The sequence below is a fragment of the Musa acuminata genome, chromosome BXJ2-4 (assembly GCF_036884655.1).
Source record: "Musa acuminata AAA Group cultivar baxijiao chromosome BXJ2-4, Cavendish_Baxijiao_AAA, whole genome shotgun sequence".
Classification (NCBI taxonomy): domain Eukaryota; kingdom Viridiplantae; phylum Streptophyta; class Magnoliopsida; order Zingiberales; family Musaceae; genus Musa; species Musa acuminata.
The window spans coordinates 45,461,340-45,488,512 of NC_088341.1; the positions used below are offsets into that span (position 1 = coordinate 45,461,340).

General features: G+C 39.1%; 6 protein-coding genes across 16 annotated transcripts; 5 read left to right on the plus strand and 1 right to left on the minus strand.

Moving 5' to 3' along the window:
* The first annotated feature begins 439 nt into the window (after window positions 1-439).
* Window positions 440-1,463, plus strand: LOC103983336 (uncharacterized protein At1g08160-like). Its single transcript, XM_065101885.1, has 2 exons — window positions 440-484; window positions 816-1,463. Exons 1-2 carry the CDS (start codon window positions 440-442, stop codon window positions 1,461-1,463), a joined length of 693 nt encoding a protein of 230 aa, XP_064957957.1.
* A 533-nt stretch (window positions 1,464-1,996) lies between these two features.
* LOC135611223 (vacuolar protein sorting-associated protein 24 homolog 1-like) lies at window positions 1,997-7,735 on the plus strand. Of its 5 annotated transcripts, XR_010486466.1 has the most exons (9): window positions 1,997-2,269; window positions 2,340-2,418; window positions 3,556-3,658; window positions 5,121-5,242; window positions 6,344-6,535; window positions 6,612-6,677; window positions 7,016-7,108; window positions 7,213-7,294; window positions 7,418-7,735. XR_010486466.1 is itself a non-coding variant. In XM_065106727.1 (7 exons), the coding sequence occupies exons 1-7, from the start codon at window positions 2,160-2,162 to the stop codon at window positions 7,031-7,033; spliced, it is 690 nt and encodes a 229-aa protein (XP_064962799.1). In that variant the 5' UTR covers window positions 1,997-2,159; the 3' UTR covers window positions 7,034-7,735. The 5 variants fall into 5 exon arrangements, 2 of the variants coding, with proteins under 2 accessions (XP_064962799.1, XP_064962800.1); XR_010486464.1 differs by having other exon boundaries at window positions 7,016-7,294; XR_010486465.1 differs by having other exon boundaries at window positions 7,213-7,735.
* On the minus strand, window positions 7,568-10,084 carry LOC103982373 (deSI-like protein At4g17486). 4 transcript variants are annotated; one of them, XM_065106730.1, is made up of 5 exons: window positions 9,688-10,084; window positions 8,623-8,799; window positions 8,512-8,553; window positions 8,336-8,416; window positions 7,568-7,820 (listed from the first exon to the last, which is right to left on the minus strand). In XM_065106730.1, the coding sequence occupies exons 1-5, from the start codon at window positions 9,848-9,850 to the stop codon at window positions 7,681-7,683; spliced, it is 603 nt and encodes a 200-aa protein (XP_064962802.1). In that variant the 5' UTR covers window positions 9,851-10,084; the 3' UTR covers window positions 7,568-7,680. The 4 variants fall into 4 exon arrangements, with proteins under 4 accessions (XP_064962802.1, XP_009397567.2, XP_009397566.2 ...); XM_009399292.3 differs by having other exon boundaries at window positions 7,568-7,823; window positions 9,688-10,083; XM_009399291.3 differs by having other exon boundaries at window positions 8,512-8,799; window positions 9,688-10,082.
* Window positions 10,085-14,768: 4,684 nt separating this feature from the next.
* On the plus strand, window positions 14,769-15,275 carry LOC135608840 (predicted GPI-anchored protein 58). The gene has a single exon (XM_065101886.1). The coding sequence runs from the start codon at window positions 14,769-14,771 to the stop codon at window positions 15,273-15,275; it is 507 nt and encodes a 168-aa protein (XP_064957958.1).
* A 302-nt stretch (window positions 15,276-15,577) lies between these two features.
* Window positions 15,578-16,687, plus strand: LOC103983335 (HMG-Y-related protein A-like). Its single transcript, XM_009400558.3, has 2 exons — window positions 15,578-15,786; window positions 15,875-16,687. Exons 1-2 carry the CDS (start codon window positions 15,730-15,732, stop codon window positions 16,685-16,687), a joined length of 870 nt encoding a protein of 289 aa, XP_009398833.2. The 5' UTR covers window positions 15,578-15,729.
* Window positions 16,688-19,608: 2,921 nt separating this feature from the next.
* On the plus strand, window positions 19,609-26,511 carry LOC103982371 (calcineurin B-like protein 1). Of its 4 annotated transcripts, none has more exons than XM_009399287.3 (10): window positions 19,609-19,929; window positions 20,407-20,556; window positions 21,057-21,139; window positions 21,446-21,505; window positions 23,242-23,350; window positions 23,426-23,478; window positions 24,438-24,518; window positions 24,597-24,709; window positions 25,883-25,947; window positions 26,014-26,511. In XM_009399287.3, exons 2-9 carry the CDS (start codon window positions 20,478-20,480, stop codon window positions 25,944-25,946), a joined length of 642 nt encoding a protein of 213 aa, XP_009397562.1. In that variant the 5' UTR covers window positions 19,609-19,929; window positions 20,407-20,477; the 3' UTR covers window position 25,947; window positions 26,014-26,511. The 4 variants fall into 4 exon arrangements, with proteins under 4 accessions (XP_009397562.1, XP_064962803.1, XP_064962804.1 ...); XM_018824346.2 differs by lacking the exon at window positions 19,609-19,929 and adding an exon at window positions 20,007-20,127; XM_065106731.1 differs by lacking the exon at window positions 21,057-21,139 and having other exon boundaries at window positions 19,789-19,929.
* The last annotated feature ends 662 nt before the right edge of the window (window positions 26,512-27,173 follow it).

Below are 27,173 nucleotides of genomic sequence, written 5' to 3' on the forward strand. Positions count from 1 at the left end.
TTTATAGTCAACAATAAATGTGTGGTTGTAGGTCCTTGCATAAGAGTCGTAGATGATAACGATGAGCCATCGTATGAGATTGAATATAGGCGATGGTAGCCCTCCCTTGTACAAGGGTTGTTAGCGACAACAACGGGTTTGACGGAGGCAATGATGAATCTAAAAACATTAAATTTTAAATTTATTAGGATTAAATTGTTTTTTTTTCACATGATCAAATTCATGCTATAAAAATTTTTCAAACTTGAGATGCTATCCGAAACATTTTAAAACTTATATATTTTTTCTGAAATTTTACTCTATGTATAATTGATTTATTAAACTATGTATATAATTAGATAGAGTTATATTATTGTGTGTCCCATCGATCCAACTCATGAAAGAATGTCTTGGGACGCAAGAGAAGAGGACAAGAAGGAATCGTTAGAAACTTGGGACAATGGAGTCTCGGACAAATAATCAGGCAAAGGTTGAGCTACTGATAGTGAGAGAAATGTTAATGTGATATTTGCAATGAAATTGTCTTATCATTTCCCCTATTGTATCTCCATCATCAAATATCCAAATTAACATGGACAAATAGCAAGAAAATGTATCATAAGATCATCACATCACATATTTTGATAAAGAGAAATGAGGTGCAGTATGCACTTCTCTACCACTGCTAACACAGTCTTGTTCTTGGAGTGTGCATCAAGGATTTTAAGGACAACCATTCAAAGCCAAAGCAAACAAGCGAGCCGCTATCATCACCCATTTATGAAGCTTTTAAATCAATGCCGTTCTCAGACAGCTTGTGATCACCACTCACGCAGCCCTCCACCCTGACCCCCGACAACGCGGCGGCGGCGCTCACCACGGCGGCCCCCTCCAGCCAGCCGGCCACCCCACCCTCGCGGCAAGGAAACATGCGGTGCATCGCCATCACCGCCGTCGGCCTCATCGTGCTCGTCGGCCTCGTCGTCCTCGTCTTCTGGCTCGCCCTCCGCCCCATGCCGCTCGAGTACACCATCGACGACGCCCACATCCGCGGCTTCAACATCACGGCCCACGCGCTCAACGGCGTCTTCGACCTCAGGCTCCGGTCCTACAACCGCAACACCAGGTTCTCGGTGTACTACGACGCCATGGAGGTTACGGTGTGGTACGGCGAGCAGACGGTGGCCATCTCCAAGGTCGCCCCGTTCTATCAGCCCCGTCATTACGTGCAGACGATCACCGTGAGCGCAACGGCACAGTCGACGCCGCTGCTACGCCCGGTGGAGAAGAACCTGAGGCACAACGAGTCGGCCGGGGTGGTGGAGCTGGAGGTGAGGGCGAGGGCGAGGATTAGGTTTGCGGTGGGGGTGGTGAAGAAGCACTATAAGCTGAAGTCCTACTGCGCGCCGGTGGTCATGCATTGCTCTCCGTCGTCGCACTTCGACAGGGTTTACTGTACGAGTGCCACTCTTATGAGCGTTTGACCTGCATGAGACTTTTAGCTGTGTCTATATTTGCGTGTATTGTGATAGTTTACTTGTTACTCGAAGCTAATTTTCTTATTGTAATCATTTTCGTTTAATCAATCACGGATATTGCAGTTTTTGTTCTTTATTTTTGCTATTCAAACACTAATCAATCAATTTCATAAAATCACTAAATCTGGAAGAATAACATTTAAGTTGGAGAAAACCACGGGAGATTCAATGATGTGGGTCCCTTTGATTGCCACAGTGTCGGGAGAGGCGACGTGTCGGTGACAGACAGGTAGACAAATTAGTTATAGAAAAATCGAGTTTAGTAGTTGACTTGTCATAGATGACGTGGCAACCGGGGTTCAGGCGAGAATGTTTCTGATGGGCTACTAGAGGAATACTGATTCAACCTGCTTCGTGATTGGTGGATTCCATCGGATTCACCCAAAATAGGCAGGTAAACAAGGGGTAGCTTTACGGTTTAATTATTTGGATATCATAGAAAGGTTTTCTTTTCCCCCTTTTTTTTCTCCTTTTTTTTATTGCTTTTTTCTTGCGCCTAGAGAACCAATCGGGAGGCTGACAAAGAAGACCTAGAAACGGAACAGAAGCGATTCGATCTCAGCCTGAATCGATCGCTCTTCTCCGGAGTTGGGAGTGAGAAAAGATCAACGAGAGGAGGAGGAGGAGCGGCAGGGGAAGGAGATGGAGACGGTGAAGAATCTGCTGCGGCCGAAGCCCAATCCCCAACAGCAGCTCCGCGAATGGCAGCGCCGGCTCCGCCAAGAGTGCCGCAACATCGAGCGCCAGATCCGAGGAACGTACATCCCCCTTGTTCTCTTGATCAATTAGTTTCGATTTATTAAAAGAGTTGATTGGTCTTGCAGATGTGCAGAGGGAGGAGAAGAACGTGCAGAAGGCGATAAAGGATGCCGCGAAAAGGAACGACATGGCTTCGGCAAAGGTCGGATCAACTCCGATCTCTTCCTCCTCCTCCTCTCTCCTGATGCAGTTTCTTGGATTCGTTTGATGAATTGGTTACTAACTTATAGTGAGAGTTTTTAGAAGCTATGATCGTTGTTTCGATCGTTCGATCTAATTATGCTGATCATATTTATTATCTCCTCTCGAGAAATATGTCATATATCTCTTTGCATACTCGTTCTCAGTTTTGCATGCGTCATTTCTGCGGAGATTTCCGCATTATTGGTGGGAAGAATATGCACAAATTGGACTTTTTCATAATTTCTTGAGAAAGTAATTGATTGGGAACTTGAATGTGGCTAATTTTTGTCTTTTATTTTATACAATTCTGTCATTATAGACTTGCCAAGAAATAGTTAGTTGTTGTGTGCAATATATACTGTGTTCATCAGGGACTTACTAATTCTGCTGTGCTTTGGTTGTAATTATCATAAGTTATTTTGTCATGATTAGCAGGCGACTCAAATATTTTATCTATGTTTTCCTAACATAGTATGCTCTGATACAATCAATTAAAGGGTCAGCCATCGGATATTAGTTAAGAATATGCTAAGAGAACAAACTAGGAGTTTCTCATAAATACCAGGTTGTGATATAGAGTAAAGATCCAAGTTTCTTATAATAAGACCACTATCTGCAAAGAAGACTTGCATACTAAGATAGTTCAATAATATATATGAATATATATATGTACATATATGTATATATGTATATATATGTACATATATACATATATACATACATATATATATACATACATATATATATACATATATATATATATATACATATATATATATATATATATACATATATATATATATACATACATATACATACATATACATACATATACATATATATACATACAGATACATATACATACATACAGATACATATACATACATACACATACATATACATACATATACATATATATACATGCATATACATATATATACATGCATATACATATATATACATACATATACATATATATACATACATATACATATATATACATACATATACATATATATATACATACACATATATATAATTTTTTTGGAAGCTGAGTTATTTTGACACTTTTGATTACCATTTCCTTGTGATGCAGTCTCTTGCTAAAGAAATTGTGAGATCAAGGCGAGCTGTGAACCGTCTTTATGAAAATAAGGCACAATTGAATTCGGTCTCCATGCACCTTGGTGAACTTGTTGGTATGGACTACAGAGAACAGTAACCTCTTGATGTATTTTTGGATGAGAAATTTCATTTGAAATGCATAAGCAATATACTAATATTAAACATGGCTTGCTTTGTAGCTTCCTTCCTAACCACAAAATAGATATGGTTCTTATGTTAAATGACATTTCTTATGTGAAACATGTATAGGGACTTCTGATCACAGTGAAGTCCGATGGATAAGAGTTCGATCACGAAACTTTGTTTGATACCCTACTGTCCCTACAGCCAGAGAAAGAGAATCATTCCATCAGATCATCAGAACTAAGGCTGGGAAAAAACTTGTCCTATTACTTGCCTGTTTCCACTTTAGAATTTAATATGAGTTAATGATATGGCACAATACTGTGGGGCCTAGCTTCTGTATTAACCACAAATTACAGTAGTTCTGTCTGGATTTGTGCAGCTTTTTTCTATTACAGCGGTGAAATATAAATGTTTGTGTTCATGTCATATTGTTAATTCTCATAGCACCCTTCTAGCATTTGTAAAAGTTTCCTATATTCTTTGAAGACATGTTGAACTTTGGCCCCGCAAATGATATATAAATTCATGAATTAAATGCTTTATTGACATATAATGTAAATGTAGTTGAACTTATTATTGCCATTTTCGATCTTTTTGGCTTAATCTAATTTAAATTTTTTGTTGCATAAATTGATTTTTACATGCTTCTTTTGGGAAGATATTTTCATCCATTATGATTATCTTCATGTATTCAAGTTTACTGTATAAAATCTAGAGGCCTACAAGACCTTCAGTAACCAGTTTGAGGTATGTAGGTTATTATACTATATCAGATAAAGAATTTGCATACAGCTCCCACTCATACAGTCAACTAGATGAGATTGGACCATTGATGATTGTTTATTGCATCCAAAGGCACTTTTCCTGTCTTATTGTCATTTGGTGAAAGCATCCATTTAGCAGTTTTAACATATTATGAACAGAAAGTAAGTATAATAAACATACAAAGATAACTTCTAGGAGTGTGATAATGATCTAGTATGATAAGTTTTTCTCTCCCTGGATAATTCAATTGCCAGGAAATGACATTTTTCCATTCTTTATTTTTATAATAAAATGATAGGAAAAGAATCTAAATAGAAATCTTAGGGAATAATATTCTTTATTTAAGAATATTCTCACGTGATGTTGCTTATCTAATAAAATCAACTTGAGGAAATATTATTGCACCGTGCAATAATATGGTAAATAGAAGGGAACAAGTTTACTACTTGTAGGTTGATTGGCACTAGAGTAGACATATAAAAATGCATTAGCATGCATTGCCTTCTTGTATGGGATTCTAATGGACTTTTCTAGAGCATTTGTTTGTTAGGCACCTAGATGATGTACTTGTTTTTCTAGATACGAAGATTGTAAGAAATTGTTCCACATCAAAATGAAATTGTCTGTTGTTGGTTCTATTTTCAGCAACGGCTAGGACAGTCGGCCATCTATCGAAGAGTGCTGAGGTTATGAAACTTGTTAATAATCTTATGAAAGCTCCTGAGGTGGCTGCTACAATGCAAGAATTTAGCAAAGAAATGACTAAGGTATTCATTTTGATGATGTTCTTGTTCCTTTCCTAACTAAAGTAAGAAATGCAATAGTCCAAATTAAATAGCGCGCATGATATAGTGTAAAGGTTTGGATATTTTGTTCTTGAAATATGCTTGATGAGTTGCTCTTTATTATTACTAAGTACTAACTGTTATGTAGTTGAGTTTGCGGCATTGAATATTCATTGTATATTGATTACTGCTTGTCACTAGAGAGCTTTTATCTTTACATTGTTATTTCATTTCTGATTAGTTTATTTTTTGCATTTGTCGAAGGATCTTGTCAGCACCTGCATTGAACATAGTTCACTTTGTTGCTTTCTTACTGCATCATCAATATATTTCTGGTAATCTTTGATATATTGGATTTTGTGCTCTTATTTTTTTTTACTTTTTTGTTTAAATTTAACATATCCATTTGTGTAGAATAATATAGAAAGTCTCATTGAGATGGAACCTGAGCAATCATGATTACTTGCCATTATGAGAAATGTTACTTCATTACATTTGAGGAGAAATCGTTACAGTGATCACAATTATAATGAAACTAAATTTGATACTTTCTAGTTTTCCATCTAATGAAGCTTTCTCATGTTTGGTTCTGGAGAGATGATGTCTGCCTTTACATATCCTAAAATTATGCTTGGTAGTGCACCGGAAAAATTTTTCCCCTTCTCCAAGAAGTATCTATTAGACTAATGGTAATGTTGTATGTAGCGCAATGAAACGTGGAAATGTATCAGTACCGAAATAAACCACATTAGGGTTGGTCGCATTCCTTGATATCAGGGCACTTGGTTGGCAGATGATCGTAGAGATTTCTGATGTCATGCAACTCTGTTTTATATCTTAAAGCCATATCATTTACCTTAGTACAATTGTAAAGATAATTATGCTGACCGCACCAGATATGCTTCTTAATAAGTTTCATATGTTGGCTTTACAACTAATATACGAATTGCATGGCATCAATAAGTTGCTGATGATTTTTACCTGTTCATGTGTGGCCTAACATTCTGCTCTCTAGTAGTAATTGGTGCACTGCAGATGTTGTCTATCTGCTTCATTCTCATTCTACATGTTTTTTGTGTTTAGGCTGGGGTGATGGAGGAAATGGTGAATGATGCTGTTGATACAGCTTTGGACTCCGAGGACATAGAGGAGGAAATAGAAGAGGAAGTGGACAAAGTGCTTGCTGCAATAGCAGGTGAAACCGTGTCACAGCTACCAGATGCTGTTAGGAAGGAGAAGATGAAGCAACCTTCAGTGAGCACAGCTGTTGAAGAGGTATGTATGCATGGACCAAGCAGTTTCTTAGCGACATTCACAAGAGCTGAAACTATTGTGCCGCTAATATTTTCAGCGTGAAGCAGTTGCCGAGGGTGCAGAGGATGAAGACCTAGATGAGATAAGGGAACGACTTGCTAGGGTGAGGTCATAGTTGGCTCGATCTGCTTGCTTAATACGAAAGAACCAATTATTAATCATCATAGTATGTCTGAGGCATTAAGATGTGATAAATGTAGTAACATATGCACCATGAATATGATGTCACACATCCCATAAGTAGTGCTTCTCTCGTGGGATTCACTTTGATTCTCTACTAATTCTTGATAGCCAAATTTGTATGGCAAACATGGAGTTCATCCATAACCAGTGTTTATTCACCATCCATTAAGAATATGTGACGTTGTTAAGGGACATAGATGAAGAATATTTACTACTTCGTTTGCAGTTAACTAATAATATTTTCTGCTACTTGTAAAGTATCAATCTGGTGCGTAATTTTGGCTGCATGAAGCAATGGATATGTTAAGGAATTAAAGCTTAAGCTGCTTTCCTCATCTACAGATTTCCCAGGTAAATTATTCGATGATCATTTACTATAAGTCAATAGCGTAAATATAGTGTTTCTCATGATGATGTTCCTATTGTTCTTTGACACAAATGGCACTGCTACCAAGCGAGACAATATCTCCTTAGAGAGAAACGTTCGCAATCCATTATGATCAGAACCTGGAGCCAGCGATGCAGTTTGTAAACCAGGCAAGTAGTAGATGATGCGTTATTATCACTGTTATATTAAGATGCATATTAATTAAGCTATTTGATGTCTTTGCTTCGCGTTTAATGGTTAAATGTATACATACTGTAATTTGCATCTTTTAGATCAAGGTAGTAATAAACAGACGCAGTAGGAAAATTGGCATTCAGAGACTTAGAAGGGCCAGCTCTATGCATGCAGAAAGCTGCAGGAAACCAGACCAGGCTCCAAGCTTCATATATTGAAACACAACGCACTTCCCATAATACAGTATGTGAAAACTCTGCAACATTAGCCACCAAGAAGATTAATAGTAAAAGGATATTGTACAGTAACTTTCGTGGTTACATTAGAAACAGTGACAAAGATAAGAAAGCACACAAATAAGTCAGATGTCATCTCTACCAATCCTTAATGGCACATCATTTGAATGCACAAAATCACCGTTTGGTTTCTTTAGAAGGTGGTGATCTGCATCTTCTTCATCGCTTTCGTCTATCAATGATGAAGCATATGAATCTGAACCATCTTCTGAAACAAAATATGTAAATAAAGAAATTCGATAGTTACTTATGTGACACTGAAAAAGACACATATAACAAACACTTAATAGAACTCTAGCGAAGATTAAGGTGGTAATAGGGAGCATAGAAAGGGAAACTTGGGTAGCTGATCCATGCATACTTCTATGATGCACCAAGTGAAATTAACAAATTCAAGTGGTAAAGAGACATAAGAGGAAGACAGAACAAGAAGACAAGCAAAGATGACCTTGACTTAAAACAATGGCTGACCCTAGGATTCAGAACAATGCAGTTGATACTCAATTGAGCTAAATGATGAAATCAGAACTATGTAGAATACCCTGAATTGACTTATTATTCTATATTTCTAGGATTCAGCTATTTTTTGGATGTTTTTCTTGTATATCGATTATCGATATTGCCATAGTACTCTATTGGACAAAGATTTTGGTAGTTCTAGCAATGGTTGCAGTAGCAGGAAAACCAAACTACAAAACAGGCAAAGGTATAAAAACTCACCAGAATAAGCTGGATTAGCAGGTACTTGTCCAACTGCTGTAACCTGAATATTCTCTGGGAGAATACAGTTGCAGAATGACCCTGAAATTTCCCAATCATCCATCACACAAGTTAGTACTATTTTTTTATAAAAGAAATTCTAAGAAGAGAGAACATGTTTCGAGATAGATAATAACCTAATCTGGCAAGTCTATTTACCCATCCTGGAATAGGCTTGCCTGTCAAACGCATGCAAACTTCATCAGTGAAATGATTGCAGTTCTTGATGATCAAGTGGTAGGTGTCACCATGATATTTTCCAGCAAGGTCTTCGATAAATACACGAAATTCTGAACGAGACATATCGGTGGTACCCAACCACACAGACCGTCTGAAGATAAAACCAGGACAGCTTTTCGGTTCCACCTCAAATACTCCACTAGACGAGTAATCGTGTGCTCCGAATCCATACTCCATGCCATGAACTATAAGCAAAAGACAAAATCATATTTGTGACAAAGCATAGAACCTGAAGGCTATCTAAACAGATGACAGGATACAAACAACAAGCTTATGAGATCAATGTAAAGCAGGAAATATGGGTGAACAAAGTTGTTTATTGTGGAAGTTTCACCAAAAAAAGTCAAAACTACAACAGCTAACCTTCCACTTCCTCTATCCTCCACAATCATAAGTTAACAGGATGAAGACTGGGAGGTCAGAAAATAAACAGCCAGAATTGTCTCCCTTCAAAGTCAAGTCTAAAACAAGATAACACTATAGAATCAATAAGGTCGCTTTCTAAAATGACACGTTGAGAGAATGAACAACCGCAGCACTAAAGTAGACTCACTAAGATTCACAATTACCTACTCAACACAGTTAAAGATGAGGTTGAGAACTAAAAGATTCATGGCACTGACTGCAAGATTTTCTTAGTGACAGTTTATGTTTGCTAATTCCTTAGATAATAGATACGCCTTAAATTTACACTGCGTCACAAGCGCTCTTGTTAGGCGTGCAAAGCAATGTGCTACCTGAATCGAACTAATACAAAGCTTACGCAGTGACCGAAGAATCTTACAGCAAACCACAGACCAATTAGGAAATTGTTTATAGTGAATAATACTGCGTCCTTTCAACATTCATCAGGCAGATCTGTTTGCTACAAAATCTTCAGCTATTCAGCAAGCTTTATCACCACGAAATGCTTCCAGCAAACACACAGATCCAGAAAGATGGAATTTTTGAGGATCGAGAGCGGAAATTTCCAAACTAAGCATCACTAAGTACAACAAACCAGTAATCGTATGAGAGGAAATATTACATAAAGAAACTCTCAGATCCTAAATTTCCGACCAGGCATGGCATACCTTCGATCCCGGAATGGAAGACGCCGATCCCGAACCAGTACAGGTAGTTATTCACCGGCGTCAAGTCATAAACATTCAGGTAGAGGTGCGTCCTGGCGCTCCCATCTCCGTTCCTACCGCTCAGCCCCTTCACGGACGAACATCTCGACAGAATCGAGCGCATGTTAGTCCGACTCGGCCGGGGGCGCAACGAAAGCGGACCAACCCTAGAATCCCCAATCCCGCATCGAATCCTCCACCTCCCACCCTCGATTCGACGTCGCGTTCAAGAATCCGACGAGGAATCCGTCAGAGAAAGAACCGGGGTCGGCGAGATTTAGGGTTATCCTTTTCCCTTATCGCGAAGAGGAGCACGTCGGCATCGACCCAAGGGAGAGGGGAAGAGGGTCCAGCTTCTCTCGCTTTAAGCTTCCGATTAATGGAATGGATCTTTGCATCCAACTCCCTATAACCTTTCATACATACAAATAGCTCCTCACATTTTCTTATTTATAATTATACCCCAAGACTACCTCAAATTATATTAGGGTTTTTCAATATATAAATAGCCTAATTTTCTCCAAATGGTAGCTATTTTATATATATATATATATATATATATATATCATTGAGTGCTAGATAATATTTTTATCTCTCATCATAATAATTTTTCTCTTTTATTTCTTTCATTTTATTGGAAATAAATCGATGAGAAATTGAATATGATCAAGCATAGAGTTTAGGCTAAAGAAAATGTATTATGAAATGAGATCAAAACCTAGAGTTAGTAATATTACGTGGAATTAATGTAAATTTTCAAGGTTAATTACAAGTTATTTAAAATGATATATGATATATGTACTTTAGAGGGAGATATATGTAAATACGTAAATCAACAATTTTAGAGGGACATATATGTAATTTTGTGTTTATAAAAGAGAGGGGTGAAGAGAATGAGTTTCGTGAGGCTGCCGTGTCACGGTCGAGACAGGAAACAGTCTTTATCCGATTCCACTGACAACAACTGTGATGACGTAATGGGCGCTACATTTATGCGAAGGCAAACTCTGTCCCTGTCTCGGACTTCACAGGTGAACTCCGCCCCGAGGGGTTGTGTTGTCGGCAACCTCACGATTCAATGCTTGTCGCGTCGTGACTGGGTTTGTACGGGAGTTTGATGTTGGACGGTTAAGTGGATTTGACCAAAGAGCCGTATAAATGATCGATTTGAGAGAACGATGAAATGATGGATGAATAAACGATGTTATGATTCAAATAGACAGGAAAACTCGTTTATTTGATGAGTTAAATTATCGGTTTCATATGCTTAATCTTAAATTAATAATAATAATAATAATAGACTTATATGATGTTATTAATTGATTTAGGGCGGTTGTAATTGCTTTTATTTCCCTCGCCAGAGAGGTACGAGGGAACATGTAGTTGCTGCAAATTCTATCAGACACACTTGGTGGTGATAACACGGGCAAGATTCCAAATGTTCTCATGTATGGTGATGTTACTCCTTGCAACTTTATTTATTATTTTTATACCCAGCAAGTGTGGTTGATCTTGGAAACTTCGATGTGATAGTGTATGTGACAGCTACATATAATTCCTCGTGTAAAAGGCCTTTTGTTTGAAGGTCTTACATAAGCGTTTGTAGATGAGGAATATTCTCGTATCAGCTATAGGTCATCAGTCAACAGTCACCGTGGATTCGATATAAAACACAACACAACATTTGTCCAACACACAAAGAAACTGACCTGGTAAGCGATGCCCTTCCGCTCGATTTCACACCGCACGAGATTGTACGAATTGACGTCGGGCCATGGGAACTCGGACCGATTGACCCGCACCGCAAGGTGTTTACGGATTGATCGGCCTCATGATCACGTCGCATGAGATACTAATGGTCATTATCAATCATCGTAATTTCGATCGTTATCGTAGGTATAAATACTTATTCCTTATCTCAAGAGGAGGAGGGATCTATTGGAACATACCTCCACTCACTAACTTAAAACCATTGGATGAGTCGAGTTGGAATCCTCCTCCAACATTGATTTATTGTGCAGAATCTCGATATAGAGCCAATGTAACACGACTCCACTTTGGGATGCTCTTGAAGGCTCGATTAGCGCCTCGGAGCTAACCTCCCCAGCCTGACCTCGCTCCCCCATCCGTCAACTCCTCGAGGAATCGTTGGATGACTCTACAATTTTGGGACTAGACCAAGATGTACCGACTCTCAGGCCATGACATAAAGGTGCATAATATTTTTTGTGTTAGAAGAATAGTCGAATATCGTAAGAGTGTCTACCGGTTAATTCACTTAACGAGTGCTCTAGCGATGAGGTTCCTCTACATACACACAATACCTTCGACTAAGGAGGACAAATGCTCACCCTCCCACAAGTAGACGGGTCCACCTTAGCCTAGACCCTATAGCACTATTGACACCTATTTAATAACCCTAAGTTCTCCCCTCCAGAGCCAACACATGATTGTTGGTGGTCCGTGTTGAGGCTTTCCTAAACCACACCCACCAGGTGCAGGCACTTGCCTAGATGATGAAAACCATCACTCCTCTCTTGCCTCAAATGACTCAATAAATGACGCATATTTTGCAACCACGACTAGCGGCCCAATTATCGCTTGTACCCACACCCCTTAGGCTTACCCTGACCGAATCACCCTCGATACACCAAGACCACCCCTAGTTAGTCGAGGGGCAACTTGGGGACTCACGCTCCATGACAGCGCTCCCCCACTCCATTACACCACCTCAGCCTTTCACGAGTTGGACACTCATATCGACGTATTCAATAAACGATTTGCTCAAGGCATAATTACGATTGGTGAACCAATGCCTGGACAAGGTATGATGGGAGTTTCATTAGTCAAAGGGGGAAGCTGGCAACCATAACTTGAGCAGCTCCCCTTTCGCCTAAGATATTCATGAGAAGCCCCTCTCGACCAATTTCTTGCTAATTATATGTACCTTGCAAGCTAATCACATGAGTGATGAAATGTATGACACGCTGCACAATCTTTATTATTATTATTATTATTATATATTATATATTATATGATAAATATATGTTATGGTATTCTTGGATCTGTATAATGAGAATTAGATCATGATGAGATTATGATAGTGAGACCAAATCACATACAAACATAGATCACTAAATGTTTCCGATCATAGGTTACTCGAGAAGAATATCGAGATAGTCGAACAGACCAATGTGTTATATACCTATCTATATGATGAAGACAACTGGTCCCATAGCTGCTTATGTTGGGACACTATGGATATAGTGTCGATGCTCATTGAAGAATGAGTTCACTTATAAAATATTGGATGGTTAATGATACCTCATTGTTAGATAGCGATTCCGTGGTCTCAATTATATAATTGGTCTTTAGGCTTGAGACACCAATGATATCTTATTTAAGTACTCCATTTTTTGATACAAGACGTATAGGTTTAGAAGTTTCAAATATAGCATAACCGGTAATCGGGAGTAGTAGCCAACCTTACAAAGGCAATTGAGTATCAATAGAAGATTATTCACTCTTAGTATCATGAGAGGAATATCTTGTATGTTCTCACTATGACAAACCTCTGGCCAGAGTCAATCAATTCATGATGAATTCAATAAGCATGAGATTCAGATTGAAAGAGTTCTCTAAGAGAATCTAATCAGAGTGATACTCAGATAGATATCGTATAAGTCTGACAGTACCATGCTTGGTATATGATTTTTGAGATATTATATGAATGATGGACTATAGATACATGATAATTGAAGACAAACATGTCCAATGAATTATATCCCTATATATCGTTTGAGGACTATAGCATAGTAGCTTAGTATATTCATAGTCGATGAGTTAAGTGAATTATTATGAGGATAATAATTTACTTAGTTAGAAAGAGTTATAAGTCAAAAGGAGTTTTGACAGGTGTAACTCGTGGATGACGCAATGAATAGATGATTGGATATATGATATTTAATAATTTCTTATTTTATTGGATCCATTGGGTGAAACCTAATAAGAGCTTAGAGTGGATAATTGGATAGATATCCACATCCTATCCAAATATCTACTCTAATATCCAACATGTAAAGATAATTGGATGAAAATTTAATATCTAATAGGACAAGATCCATTAAGATTAAGTTGAGATGACTCTATGTAAATAGGATAGTGACCAAAGGATCATAAGATGGACTCCTTTGGTCGCTAATCTTCTATCTTTTCTTTCTCTTTCTTTGTTTGCCATCCACCTCTTTCGGAGGCATTAGGACAATAAGAGGGGTCAACACCTTCTAGTTTTGCTGCTGTGTGGTGAAGGTCAGGTTACCCAAAAGCTCCATGTGAAATGTGAAGGAGGTGAAGGTATCCGATAATTTACGACCGGTGGTCAGCCATATCGACATAAGTTATTATGAAAAAGTGAGAAAAAAAATTCGACAGTGTGAACTTAAAATCAAAACACAAAGAAAAAAAACACTTTGTGATAAACTTGAGATGCAGTTTGTGGTTCATTTTGATTCTTATATTGATGCCCAGCTTTAATGTCCCAGGTAAGCTTTTGACTACTGTGGTATGACTTCTGTCGCATTCTGTTTATTTATGTTCTATTTTGATCTCCTCAACGTATGATGGGCTAATCAAATGTGTCCTTAGACTCTGTGTGGATTGAGAAACCCAGAAATGCAAATCGTTGTTTTATACATCATCGAGTCACATATATGTGGATCGAACTCCATTACCTGTTGAGCCTCCGAAATAATGGGTGCACTCGATCCAATAGCTTATCGGATCCAATCCGACCCGAGCCGGTCCGTCATCCCAAAACGTGGCTGCTCGAAACCCCAACGCAGCTCACGTGAACCGGACTAGCCCGAGTCCAACCAAGACCGTTCGTTCGTTGCTTCAATCCCGTTAACCAAGCCAACACGTGTCACACGTACCACCGCGCATTAGAAACCATTCGTGCCGACCGCGATGTACTCATCGAGCGCCACAGTTTCGCTGAGCTGGCCGCCTACGTGGACCGCGTCGTCCCCATCCTCGACCGTCTGATGGCCACGACGCCCGCCGCGAACCGTGACGGCAGCTCCCCCCCCCTCCCTGTCGCCGCCGAGATCTCGCCCGCGAGGTCGAGGCCGCCCGGGCCCTCGCCTTCGACTGCGGCAAGCGCAACCGCGTCTAACTCATCCTCAACTGTCGTCGCATCGTCACGTGCCGTGAGTCCGCCAGGGAGATCGGCCTCCTCCCCCTCGCCTCCCTCGATCTCTGCTCCGCTATCCGCGATGAGGCCAAGCTACTTGGCGATTCCATGGACCGGGCCGAGTTCCGGGCCGCCCACCACCGAGGAAGAAATCCTGCGGAAGGTGGAGTCGACCATCCAGGAGAACAACTCCAATCGGTCCTACACGAACGGTCTGCTGGCCCTCATCGCGGACTCCGTGGGGATCTCCAAGAATCGGACTGCTCTCAAGAAGGGGTTCAAGGAGGTGGCGGCGGAGGCCAAGCTGCAGAAGGACCTCGCGGAGGCGATTCAATGGAGAAGGACCGCAGACCGCTAACGAATGGGTCAACTCATTTTGGTGCCTCTGTTTTCGCAGCCAAGGATGGAGCTGAAACTTGTGCTGGAATGGCTTCGCCCACCTATCACGCATATGAAGTGTTAAACAAGAGAAATTAAAAGCCCAAATCACTCCAATATATTGCATAAGAATATCATCATTACAAAGTCAAAATGTTAATGTTGATTTTATGATGGTGTTGAGATTTGCTCATTAAAGGATCAATATTTTATGTTCAAGATTTATATATCTATATATATTTAATTGTTGAAACAAAACAGACATTCTCAGAAACTGTCATTTGGCAATCCGAAAAGGATTCTTCACAAGATTTAAGAGAGAGAGAGAGGATGCATGCACTCTTATTCGGATCACAAAAGCCTCTATCTCGTTCCTTCCCCTTGGTTCTCATCTCTTATCTCTTCCCTTCCCTTCCCTCTGTCTCCAGTCCAATATGAACTTTGGAGGAGCACCCAAGAGGCACACCCCAACTCATCCTCCCTACGCCGTGGTATGTTCGCCGCCCAGTGCAAAACCAAGTAGTTGCACGTCCATTGATCTTTGATTCGGTTGTGCTTCCGGTTATTGGGGTCTTGCAGATGATTGCCGCCGCAATCCGATGCTTGGCCGAGGAGGGAGGCTCGTCTGAGGCGGCGATATCCGAGTACATCCGTGCCAACTACGACGACATCCCGTGGGCGCACGACAGGCTCCTCCCCTACTACCTCAACAAGCTCACCGAACAGGGAGAGTTTGTCGTCGGCTCGCCAGGCCGGTACATGACGGCCTACGACGATGGGCCGCCTGGTGACGCGCCCCGGACGTCGAAGCCTGCACCTGCTCCGGAACCATGTTCCGCAGGGTGTTCATTGGAGCCAGTTGCCGCCGACGAGGCCAGGCGCCACGCGGCTGATGCTGGTGGAGACGGCTTCCCGGTGCGCAGGCGCCGAGGACGGCCGCCAAAGAGGAGGAGAAGAGATGGCCCTGGCAGCCAACACGGACCAGAAGATTGTGGTGGAGAAGGTGGTTCCGTGGTGCGTAGACGCCGAGGACGGCAGCCTCGGAAGAGAATTGAAGCTGATGTCTCACAGGACGACGGAAACAACTGCGGCGATGCCGGCTCCTCGGATCTCGCAGAAGCACCACCATCGTTGCAGCCGACGCACGCCGAGGCTCTGCCCCCTGAACCAAACATCGTCGTCGACGGAACGGAGACCGTGCTCGCACTGCCATGCGCAGGGCCATCGAGGGCCGATGACGATGAAGATCCTCCATCGATGGCTCCATCAACGGTGGCCGAGGACGAAGCAGAGGCAATAAGATTACCAAATGAAGAGACCGGCAACCATGGCTCCTCAGTCGCCAAGCGCCGCCGTGGCCGACCTTCCAAACGCAAGCCAAGTGTTCGATGAGGCAACAAAGCCAAGCGCCACTGTCGAGGCTTCATTTGCTGGTGGCATTATCTTGCAGAACACAAGGGGTTTGCTTCATGTAAAACATTTCTGTTCAACTCCTACAAAATTTTGTTTCTTTCTTCCTTCGAAGCATAAATTTTGAGGAAATTATGTGCTTGATTTGCATGACTTCATCTGTCGATGGCTTTGGATTTTCTCATAGGAAACATTGTAGATCGGTTGCTTGTGCATTGAACATGTCTTCATCTCACAGTTCTCAATGGCAATTCTAATCAATGCAAAATTGAAGGCATGGGAATTCAAGAACAGTTTTGCTTTGCTAGTAAATACTTGAACAGTTAACAATTCATTGTCATCAAATGTAGGTTGCTAAAAGATAGTCTCATAACTTGGAGTTAATCAAAATGAAGTCCCACATAAAGCTAAGAGAAAACCTTGCAAAGGAGAGTGGTGAGTAGTAAATAACAGCCTAAAGAGAGCTTTTGTGTCTGTTGGGAGAGAAAGGAACAACTATATTTGGAGTGATTGATCAAATGCTAGGCATGACTCATTAACATCATACCAAATGGTTTTACCATGCTACCATATCAATCATAGAACATCAACATGGCTAGAAAAAAAATGACAGTACAACTTGACAATGAGCAATTGTAGTTTGCATGAAGTTTCGGATAAGATAATGTTCATCTCAACACAATTTGAGAATCAGACACCACCAAGGCCAATGCTACATCATTTCTTGAGCAAAGATACAACTTGAATGTAGCTGAGATAAGATAATGTTTATCCCTACAACAACTAGAGAATTAGATTCCACCAAGGCCAATGCTACATCTGTTTCTTGAGCAAAAGAGACAACTTCAGTGTATAGAATTTGAAGTCAGAAGTTAAGACATTGGTTATATCCCAACAACAACTTGAGACTTAAGTGCCATCAGTGCCATGCTACATCTATTTCTTGAGCAAAGATACAACTTGCATGTATCTTAGATTGCTTTAATTGCAAGTAGTATTTGAAGTCAGGGCATGTTTGGTAACCTCACAGACACTATCTTCTACCAGTATGATCCAAACTGAAATGCAAGTATCTAGGAGTCAGTGAGCTTCAATTACTCAGCAAGCATTGGCACAGACCCTGTGTCGGTATGCTACCAATACATCGAGACCGAAGACATAGGATATGCCTTTTGCATTGACGGAGAGGTCCGAGAGTACAAATTTCATAGATCGTAAAATTCATGAGCACAAGGTGATCGAAGAGGGAACGAATTGCGGGAAAGGGATCTCCTCACGATGATAATATTGCTATATGGGTTATGCTCGATACTCTGTTCATAGTTTCTCTATCAAACAAAACCAAATAGAAAGAGAGATACTAGAACTAACCTGAATAAAGTGGCGAACCCAGTGCACGAGGCTCTAGCTAATCTCATATTGACGCAAATGAAATGAAGAAAACAGAATGATGTCTAACTGAAACAAATTTGACCATCGTTAGCTCTATGTTTCCAAATCATGCAACCGAGAAAGAACATGTATGCTAGTAGCTCGAAAAAAAAGTGATGCGACAGAATATATTTCAGCAATTGTTAGAAAAAAAATATAGTCTAATTTGGTTTGTTTCTTGATTGTCTCAATGTGTGATATTATAATATATAGAAATAAAATGAGTAAATGACAGTATCATGCTAAAGGAATAAGTGATTATATGAATATAAACTGCACATAGTTCAGAGCAATGAACTCAATCTCCTGGTGGATTAAAACTAAAGCTCCCATCCCATACCCAAATCTAATGAACTTCCACAAGTGTACCAAGTCATCCCAGTTATCCAGAGAAACCAATAACAATCCATCAAAGAAAATGATACAACTATGTTTTCATAGGAAATAAAAAAAAGACTTCTTGGACAAGCATTAATAGTCCTAAGAAGAAAAGCTTATCATATCAAATATGATCAGTGTCTTGTCTTTATGGCATTAATCTAACTCTTCCTTTTGCCATGAGTTTTCAAGAACAAATCCTATGGTCTGCAAAGATTAATATGGCTTCAGACATCAATATTGGTTCTCTAAATTTCATGAAGGGAGGCATTACAAGGGGATGACTTACCAACAACAATTTGTGCAAAAAGAAATGGTTAAAAGACTCAAGGAGCATTGTGATGCACAAGCCACATATGCTGTTAAGATTAGGCACAGAACACAGTACTCATGAATAATAATTTCACGACTGGCATACATCCAGAGTTGAAATTAACTCTCATTTACTAATATCCAATAATAAAAAATATATTTTTTCTCGTTAGATTAAATATTAAAATGCAATTTCGATACTAAATTGCAGCGAGGGATACTGAAAAGGTAGGAAAGCAGCAAAGACAAAAACATCACTGACAGGGGACAGAAAGCAAGATAACTCACGGTGGATGCAAGTCGGGTTGGCGAGGCGGCGAACTCCAACTCGAGGAGAAAACGTTGGCGGCCATCGTCGGGGTCATCGTAAGGGTTCTCGGAGCCGCAGAATTAGGATCGACCGAATGCGAAGCAAATCAAAAACAACAAACCCATGAAATTACGCAGGGAGGAAAGTAGAAGAAGCCGCAGGAAGAAGCACTTGCGAAGACTCGGATTCAGCGGGACACGTGGGGAACTCCTGTGGGGAGGCGATCCGTCGTTCCCTGTCTCAGCCGAGACTGCCGTTAGTTGGGGATCCGTGCCCACGAACGGCTTCAAAACCTCGTTGCGGGTCGGGTTTGATCGGTAATCCGCATCAACCCGATTTGGTTTAACCGGAAGCGAGTCAGTAGTGATGTCCACTACCCGTTTCCCATCCTCTCCGTGCGATACATTCTCCGAGCGGGACCCACGCTTGATCAGGTCACCGGTCCATTCGGGACAAGGATAGGTAAGTTGGTGGCGTCCGCGGAGGTCGGTGTCGGTCCAACAACCCCGTACCACCCCAACCTCGTCGTATTAGGAGATTCCGCCACGTGTCGAAGACCGCGGTCGGCGCAGCTTTGGCGTTCGAGCCACCGACACGAAGTTCGCTGTTGCACCCGTCAACCGCGCTTCCCTGGCGGCACGCCTCCGCCGGCGGTCTCTAAAGAAAGCAAAACCCGTGAAAAGAATCACTAGAAGGTACAACGGCTGGCCGATTCGTGCGCCCCCAATCACCGCCACCGCGTCCGTTCCGCATCTCTCTCTTTGTGCTCCGCAATACCCTTGAATTGCGGCCGGTGGGTGCCCTTCTCTGCCTTTCCCATGATTAGGTCTAGCTTTTGGTCTCAATTTCTGTTTTTCCCTTTCTTTGAATGAGTTTGCTAGCATCTCAGTCGGTGTTTGTGTCATTTAGGAATTAGCCCCTTCGCTTTTCCATTTGTCGAGGATTTCTCGCTCAAGAATCATCTTTTAAAATAGAAAGCCTCATCAAGCCGGTAATTTGTAGACTTCGTACATGGAATTGGTGGCTTTTGAAGGATTTATTTTCAGTGGGGTTTCTTTTGCACTGTGTTGGAATCTCGAAAATAAAGCTGCAATCTTGCCCCGCGTTTCTTATATCTAGATTCTTTCTTTGAGAAAGAGATTTGTTTTCTTCCTTTTAAGGGTTTCCGTTAACTGTTTCGTTCCATATATGATTTGGATTACCTGCTAAAGTTTCTTTTTTTGTGGAATTAGTGGATTGTAATTCCTTCTTTGTTCTTTTCTACTTGTAGATGAATAGGGTGGAAGATGGAGTTGCTTGTGAGATGTGACTAAGGCCCAGGCTGTGAGGTAGCTGCTGTAAATGGGCTGTTTTCAGTCGAAGGGTCGAAGGCATTTCCCAGGATATGAGGACCCTGTGCTTCTTGCTTCTCAGACTGCTTGTATGTCAGGCGTTTCTTTTATTTTCTAATCAGAACTCTATAATTTTCATTCTTTACCTTTCATGTTTTTTAGATATCGGAGTGATCACCAAGCAATCAATTTAGTACGTTCTGCCTTTGTTTCCTTGGAAGCATCTTTCATGTGACAAGGAGTCAATAAGCTCTGTTGATCAATGATTTATTAGCTTTATGCCTAGCTTTTAAATTGAGTAATAGCCTCAGGAAATTTGTTTGTTATGTCTGTAGTAGATGTACTCTTTCATGTTTTCTAATTTCATAGTCGTGGTTTCCCTTAGTTTGCAACAAAAAATGGTACTATCAGATAATCAATGGATATAGTTAAGGCCATTCAACAAATTAATATTATACTAATTAAGAAATCATCTTTTTATTTCCCCACCTATTGTAAGAACAAAACAATGATGGGTCCAATGGAATTATTCCTTCTTTTTGCTAGAAAATAAATTCTGCCATAATTTATCTATACAATATTTCTGCAGTCACCGTCAGTGAAGTTGAAGCACTGTTTGAATTGTTCAAGAGCATTAGCAGTTCAGTGATTGATGACGGGTTGATCAACAAGGTAGGGTGCAGTCTGAGTCGTTTCTGCTTTCTATTGGTTTATGGTGAATTCCTTGGCATCTCTTGTTTAAGAAACTTCATTTTAGTTTCTTTCCAAAGATAAGATTAAGGAATCCTGGTTATATGTCGATTACAGATACTGCTGCTCTAACTATTCTATTAAATGCATACAACAACCTGGTAGTGAGTGCAAATTGTTTTCACCAGTTGATTAGTATATGCTGATTACTGATGTAAATTCAGTATAAATCACCTTGGAAAGCATTGGAAGTCGATGGTTTTAACTTCATATCTTCTACTTTTGCAGGAAGAATTTCAGCTTGCACTATTCAAGTGTAGAAAAAAGGAAAATCTCTTTGCAAACAGGGTACTTTATCAATAGATCCTTATTTATATCTCTGCTTTAATATGCATCTATTAAGTACCCATAGTATGTCTTGAACTTGTCTTTCTTGATAGTTGCTGAATACAAATTCTAATTGTCTGTTGTGATTATGAACTTGTTCTCATAACTCTTTTTTTCCCTCTGACAGTAGATGAACCTAAAACGCCCAAACAGTGTCACCTCTAATATGCACTTCTCCAATTTGTGGAGGAGAAGAAGCTTATTAAGCTAACTACTTAAGAACTAAATACTAATAAAAAAATGAAAAAAATATTGCATGAAAAGGGTGATCATAATCCAAGCAGATTTTGAAATTTTACAAACATGTTATGTATAGAGCCACTAGTGTCCAAATATCTTAATCCACATAAAATATATGCTGAAAATTAGCAAATAGATCTCTATACATGATCTGTTGTTGTTAATTACTGCAGATGTTCCTTGATTCCTAAGGCTTGTCGAACCCAGTTAGTCCCCACAAACTTGCATCATCCTGTCTGTACCAACTGAACAGATGGACTATGCAATCCTTTGGAATGGTGGTTTTTGGTCCTCTAATGGGGCTGTCCATCCCTTATTTTTGTAGGATAAGGACTTTTTCCATCTCATCAGGGCCTCTTTACTCTTTGATATAAGACTGCTGCTCATTGTGCACGTAGGACCCCATCTTCCTTCTTTATTAGATCAAGAAAGGTCCATCTTGCACGCTGGAATTTATTTTCAAACTGTCAAATTTCCTTGTTTGCTGTCCTAGTATTTATAGAGCTGAAAACACATATTGAAGTGCCAACTCATCTTCTTGGTTGCCATACTGGATTGAATTTATCTGTGGCCCAAACCTATGGAAGGTATTTTAAAGAGAAAAAGGGTGGTCTAGTACACAAGGCTCCTGTTAGTTGTAGAGCCACGACATAAAATCCTTGGCATCAAGGCTAATACTCTATAAACGGTCAACCTAACCTGTCAAATACGCATAATATCCATGATGAATTGGTGTTTTATGCCAAGAATTATCAACTTTATTAAATAATTTAGTAAATTTTATAATGATGGGATTATGTAAAACAAATTATGCAATAGTTCCCGGCCACTGGGATGTCTCAACTGATGCTGTGGATCATCGGAAAGTCTTTAAAGTTAATATTTCTCCTCTCTGGATGGTCCAATAATGTGGTATCAGTTCACACCTTTTTCAATTTACCAATTTGTAGATGTAGGTTCTCATAAGACAAAGGGATCAGATAATTAGCTTGCACAAGAAGACATGCTTCAAACAGTGATCCTAATGAATGCCAAGATAGTTAGGGTTTTATTTGTAGCCTCTAGCTCCACCTAAGTTCCTTCAATCAAAAGGATAAATGGCTTGTGAAGGTTCATAATATGCCTCTTTGTTTGTCTTGTCATACCTTTTAAACAGTATCCATTGTGTCCTGTTACTTGGCATTTGCATGTTGAATTAGCTCAGGGGTTTTCCTAACATATTATCATAGTATTCTGTTTTTTTTTTTGAATTTTTTTATTTAACTATTTGCATTAAGTGTTGCACTTAATGTTAAAGTTATGTGGTAATTGTATCTCGTAAAGAATCCAGTGCAATTACTTTATTTATTTGAGTCAGCATAACTAGTGTAACCAGATGGTTAAAACATGCTGGATCCTTTACTGGTGATAGTTGCTCTTTGTATTCTCATTAACTCATTACTACTGAAAAAATGCAGATCTTTGATCTATTTGATGTCAAACAAAAGGGAGTTATTGATTTTGCGGATTTTGTTCGAGCTCTCAGTGTCTTTCATCCAAATGCTCCACAAGAAGACAAAGTAGATTGTAAGTTTTTATTTTATTTTGTCAGCATTGACTAATTGGTAGAACCATTTTCTAAAATTTTACTTGATTTGACAGTTTCCTTTAAGATTTATGATCTGGAGGGTACAGGCTTTATTGAACGGAAAGAGGTAACTTGATATATTTTGAATGGTTAATATGCTAATGGATTGTATAAATTTTAAATCCATTACAAGACTTCTCCTTGGTAAATGAAACTCCTTTACAATTATGCGGTCATAGTAGGCCTTAAATGTCAACTTTTTACTTTTGAACAAGGCTTTCTCTTCCACTTATAAATTACAAAAACTTCCCTAGGGGTACACTCACGATTAATTATAGCAAATTTTTCCAAGTAATTGATACAATATGCTATAGCTTATTTCACTTTTTGTGAGGCAATGGTGGGCTAGTGAAAAGAGTGATCAATTAACACAAGTTGAACACACATATGGTATATAGTGAAATTGTGAACATAAGGTGATAATTGAAGAGGATGAAATAGCACTAACTGGTGAACGTTGTGAATTGATATCTAGTAGGACCTATGCTTTTCTCTAAAGAAAATAAATGCTTGAAATTTTAGCAGGAACAAGTCCCTGTAATACTATCGGCATGGTTATTCTTTCATATCATCTTTTGCAAATTTATATTTCAGACATTTCTGCTTGTTATTGGTGGTTGTCTGTTTGTATCATCAATTGCAATTTTATCGAAGATGATAGTTCTAAGAAACAGGTCGTTCGGCATAAAGTTTTCAAGAACAGCTTCTTTGCCTTTTCTTACAGAGCATAGATCAATGTTCCACATCAAAACCAATGAACTATTGGCAACATACACACTTTGTGGACAACCAAAAGAATTTTCTTTTGCTTTTTCTTTTTTGGTTAGTGAATCTGCTCTATTGACTTCATGGCATATATGAAAACACAATAAATAGGAATCGAGTAGATATAACAGAAACTAAATTTATTCACTTGTATTTTTCATTGGAGCTGACTGAACAATGCATTAACATCCTTACACTTATTGTTAGTTCATTACAATGTTGGCATATTGTGGTCCTTGCAAATTTAATCTGAATTAACAGGTCAAGCAGATGTTGACTGCTCTGCTATCTGAATCAGAAATGAGATTGTCTGATGAAACCATGGAGATAATCCTAGATAAGGTTTACAATCTGATTATGGAACCCTATAAGCTAGCTTCAACTGTTGTGCTTCTTACTTTTTTTCTTCTTTTCTAACAGACATTTCAAGAAGCTGATGCTAATCAGGATGGAAGAATAGATAAAACAGAATGGGGAAATTTTGTTTCTCACAATCCATCATTGATGAAGATTATGACCCTTCCATATCTTAGGTAACTACTTCTAAATAAGACCAGAATCTGTAAGTTGCATATTACAGGCTGCTTTATATTTTTCTTGCTTGCTCCCTTTGTGTTCCATGATATTATAGAAAAAGCATACTAATTCATAGCTCATGCATTTGGCCTCAAGTAAGATCAACAGAGAACCGCTTCAGTGTGACACCGTGGACATATATTTTTTTCACACTCCTTTATAGCTCTTCAGAAACGCTGGGCCTCTTTTCTTAAAGAAATAATTGAACTTCGCAAAGGTTCATTTGTGAACTTATTTTGGATTTGACCCTATGCTTAAAAGTCCAGAAATTTAACCAGCAATTGATCAGCTGTTGAATGGAGTATCATAACGAGTGAATATTATGATTCATAAGCACAAATGTCAAACTTGTTTTCTTCAGTTTTTAAGTTTTTCCTTTTAGAGAACGAGCGTAGAAAGATGTTAAACATGCACTATATAGATGGTGGTGTGACCTTAGCAAGAGGACCAGTGTCCCATTAAGTACAAAATAGTTAGTTGATTTAAGCTTGGGGCACTTACTGAGAGGATCAGAAGAGACGTTAGAAAAAACATTGAACACTTGGATTAAGGAACCATGTTAGTATTGCTAAATGAAAGAAAGGAACCTATATGCCATGTACCAAAAGTTGGGCTCCAAGGCTTTGTTTTGGTATGTCAGTTTACTGTTTTATCTGAGTGTCAATTAGGAGCATTAATCTGTATAGACGATTCAATGTGTCTAAACACTCATCATTAAAAATTATTCACGACATTACCATGCTTGATTGTCTCTCACTAGCCAAACCTAAACTTCAATATCGTGGACTTGGATATTGAGGAGAAATTAGGAGCATCTCTTGCTATTACTCTTCCTGAGATGCTGGATCAAGATGGGAGGCAAATAAGGGCATTAAAAGTAGTGAGAGTTTTAACCTACAAACTCCATTATGAAATTTGTCTTTCAAATCTTTCATGTACATGGACTTGCAAATATTGATTTCTTTGATGGAAACAATCAACTCCGATACTCTTTGGTGTGCTTGATAGATATTAACAAAGAATTAACAGGACATAGATTGCTTTGGACTGCATGTGGGTTCATCTGGGATGATTGCTCCATTGCTTACTGATGTATCTCAAATGGCTGTCTTGATGTCAAAAAAATGCAGGGACATAACAACAACATTTCCAAGTTTTGTATTTAACTCAAAAGTTGACGACATTGCTTCATGAGGTACGTTGCCTTATTTCTTTCTTTCAAGGAGATTACGAGTGACTGACCATCAGCTATCGCATGCAGAATGGAGCAAACTGTCAGCTCGCATCGGCAGTGAGATTGCGATGCTATTAAAGATGCCCTGAATGGACATTTGATAGTCGGTGTCAAAGTGTCATTTTTCATATAAAATTATCTGCCCAAGTTTTGTGTTCTGGAATTCCATCATGGTACCTGACCAGAGAGCCAATGTATCTGTTCTCAGTAATCTTGCCTTGCCATTTACTTCATTTAGGAGTGCCTTCAAAGCAGAAGCAGGGTCTTGCAAGGATCTCATGTGTTTCTGAATTTGAAGAACATGGTATCAAATTAAGTGTCATCTGCCATTCTGATATAGTGAAATAAGTTAGTTACTAATCTGATCACTCATTGCTATAGATGGAGTCCATGATTTACCATCTTCCTCAGTGCAGTGAATACAGATGTAAAAGATATCTCATGAAATTTGTGTAACTTTGGTCTTATGACTAAAGAACTGACTTACCATCAGTTTTAGTAAAAATAATGTATCTCATTGTAAAGTGTTTTTGTGTTAATCCTTAAATGTAATTGTAGTATATTAAACCTAGAAACTTACATATATGTATTTGTAGCTAATTTTTATGGTTTCTTTCACTATCAATGGGAACTCTTACCTGATATTTATTTTTTTAAGAAAAAATATTATGTGTTTTTAATATTATTAAAATAATAAGGCAATATCAATTATTACTAGAATTGGATAACTTGGAATTTTCTGAATGAATATTAAGGTAATGATTACATGTGAAGGATCTTAGTATTTACATGCATATTAATGATATATCAAAGCTAACATACTATTCAAAATTTTCAAGGGTGGACTTATGGAATTCCATTCAAATTTGTTGATCATTAGGATCCAAATTAATCTCTATACACCCACTTTAATCCGTACGTGGAATTTATTATTTACTAATCGTGTAAGGGAGGAGATCCTACGAGACTTAAATAAACATGATCCTATCCCCAAAGAATCGTTCGTATATATATGTATATATATACATATACATACATATACATATATATATATATATACATACATACATATACACATATATATACATATATATACATATATATATATATACATATATATATATACATATACATATATATATATATACATATATATATACATACATATATATATACATATATATATA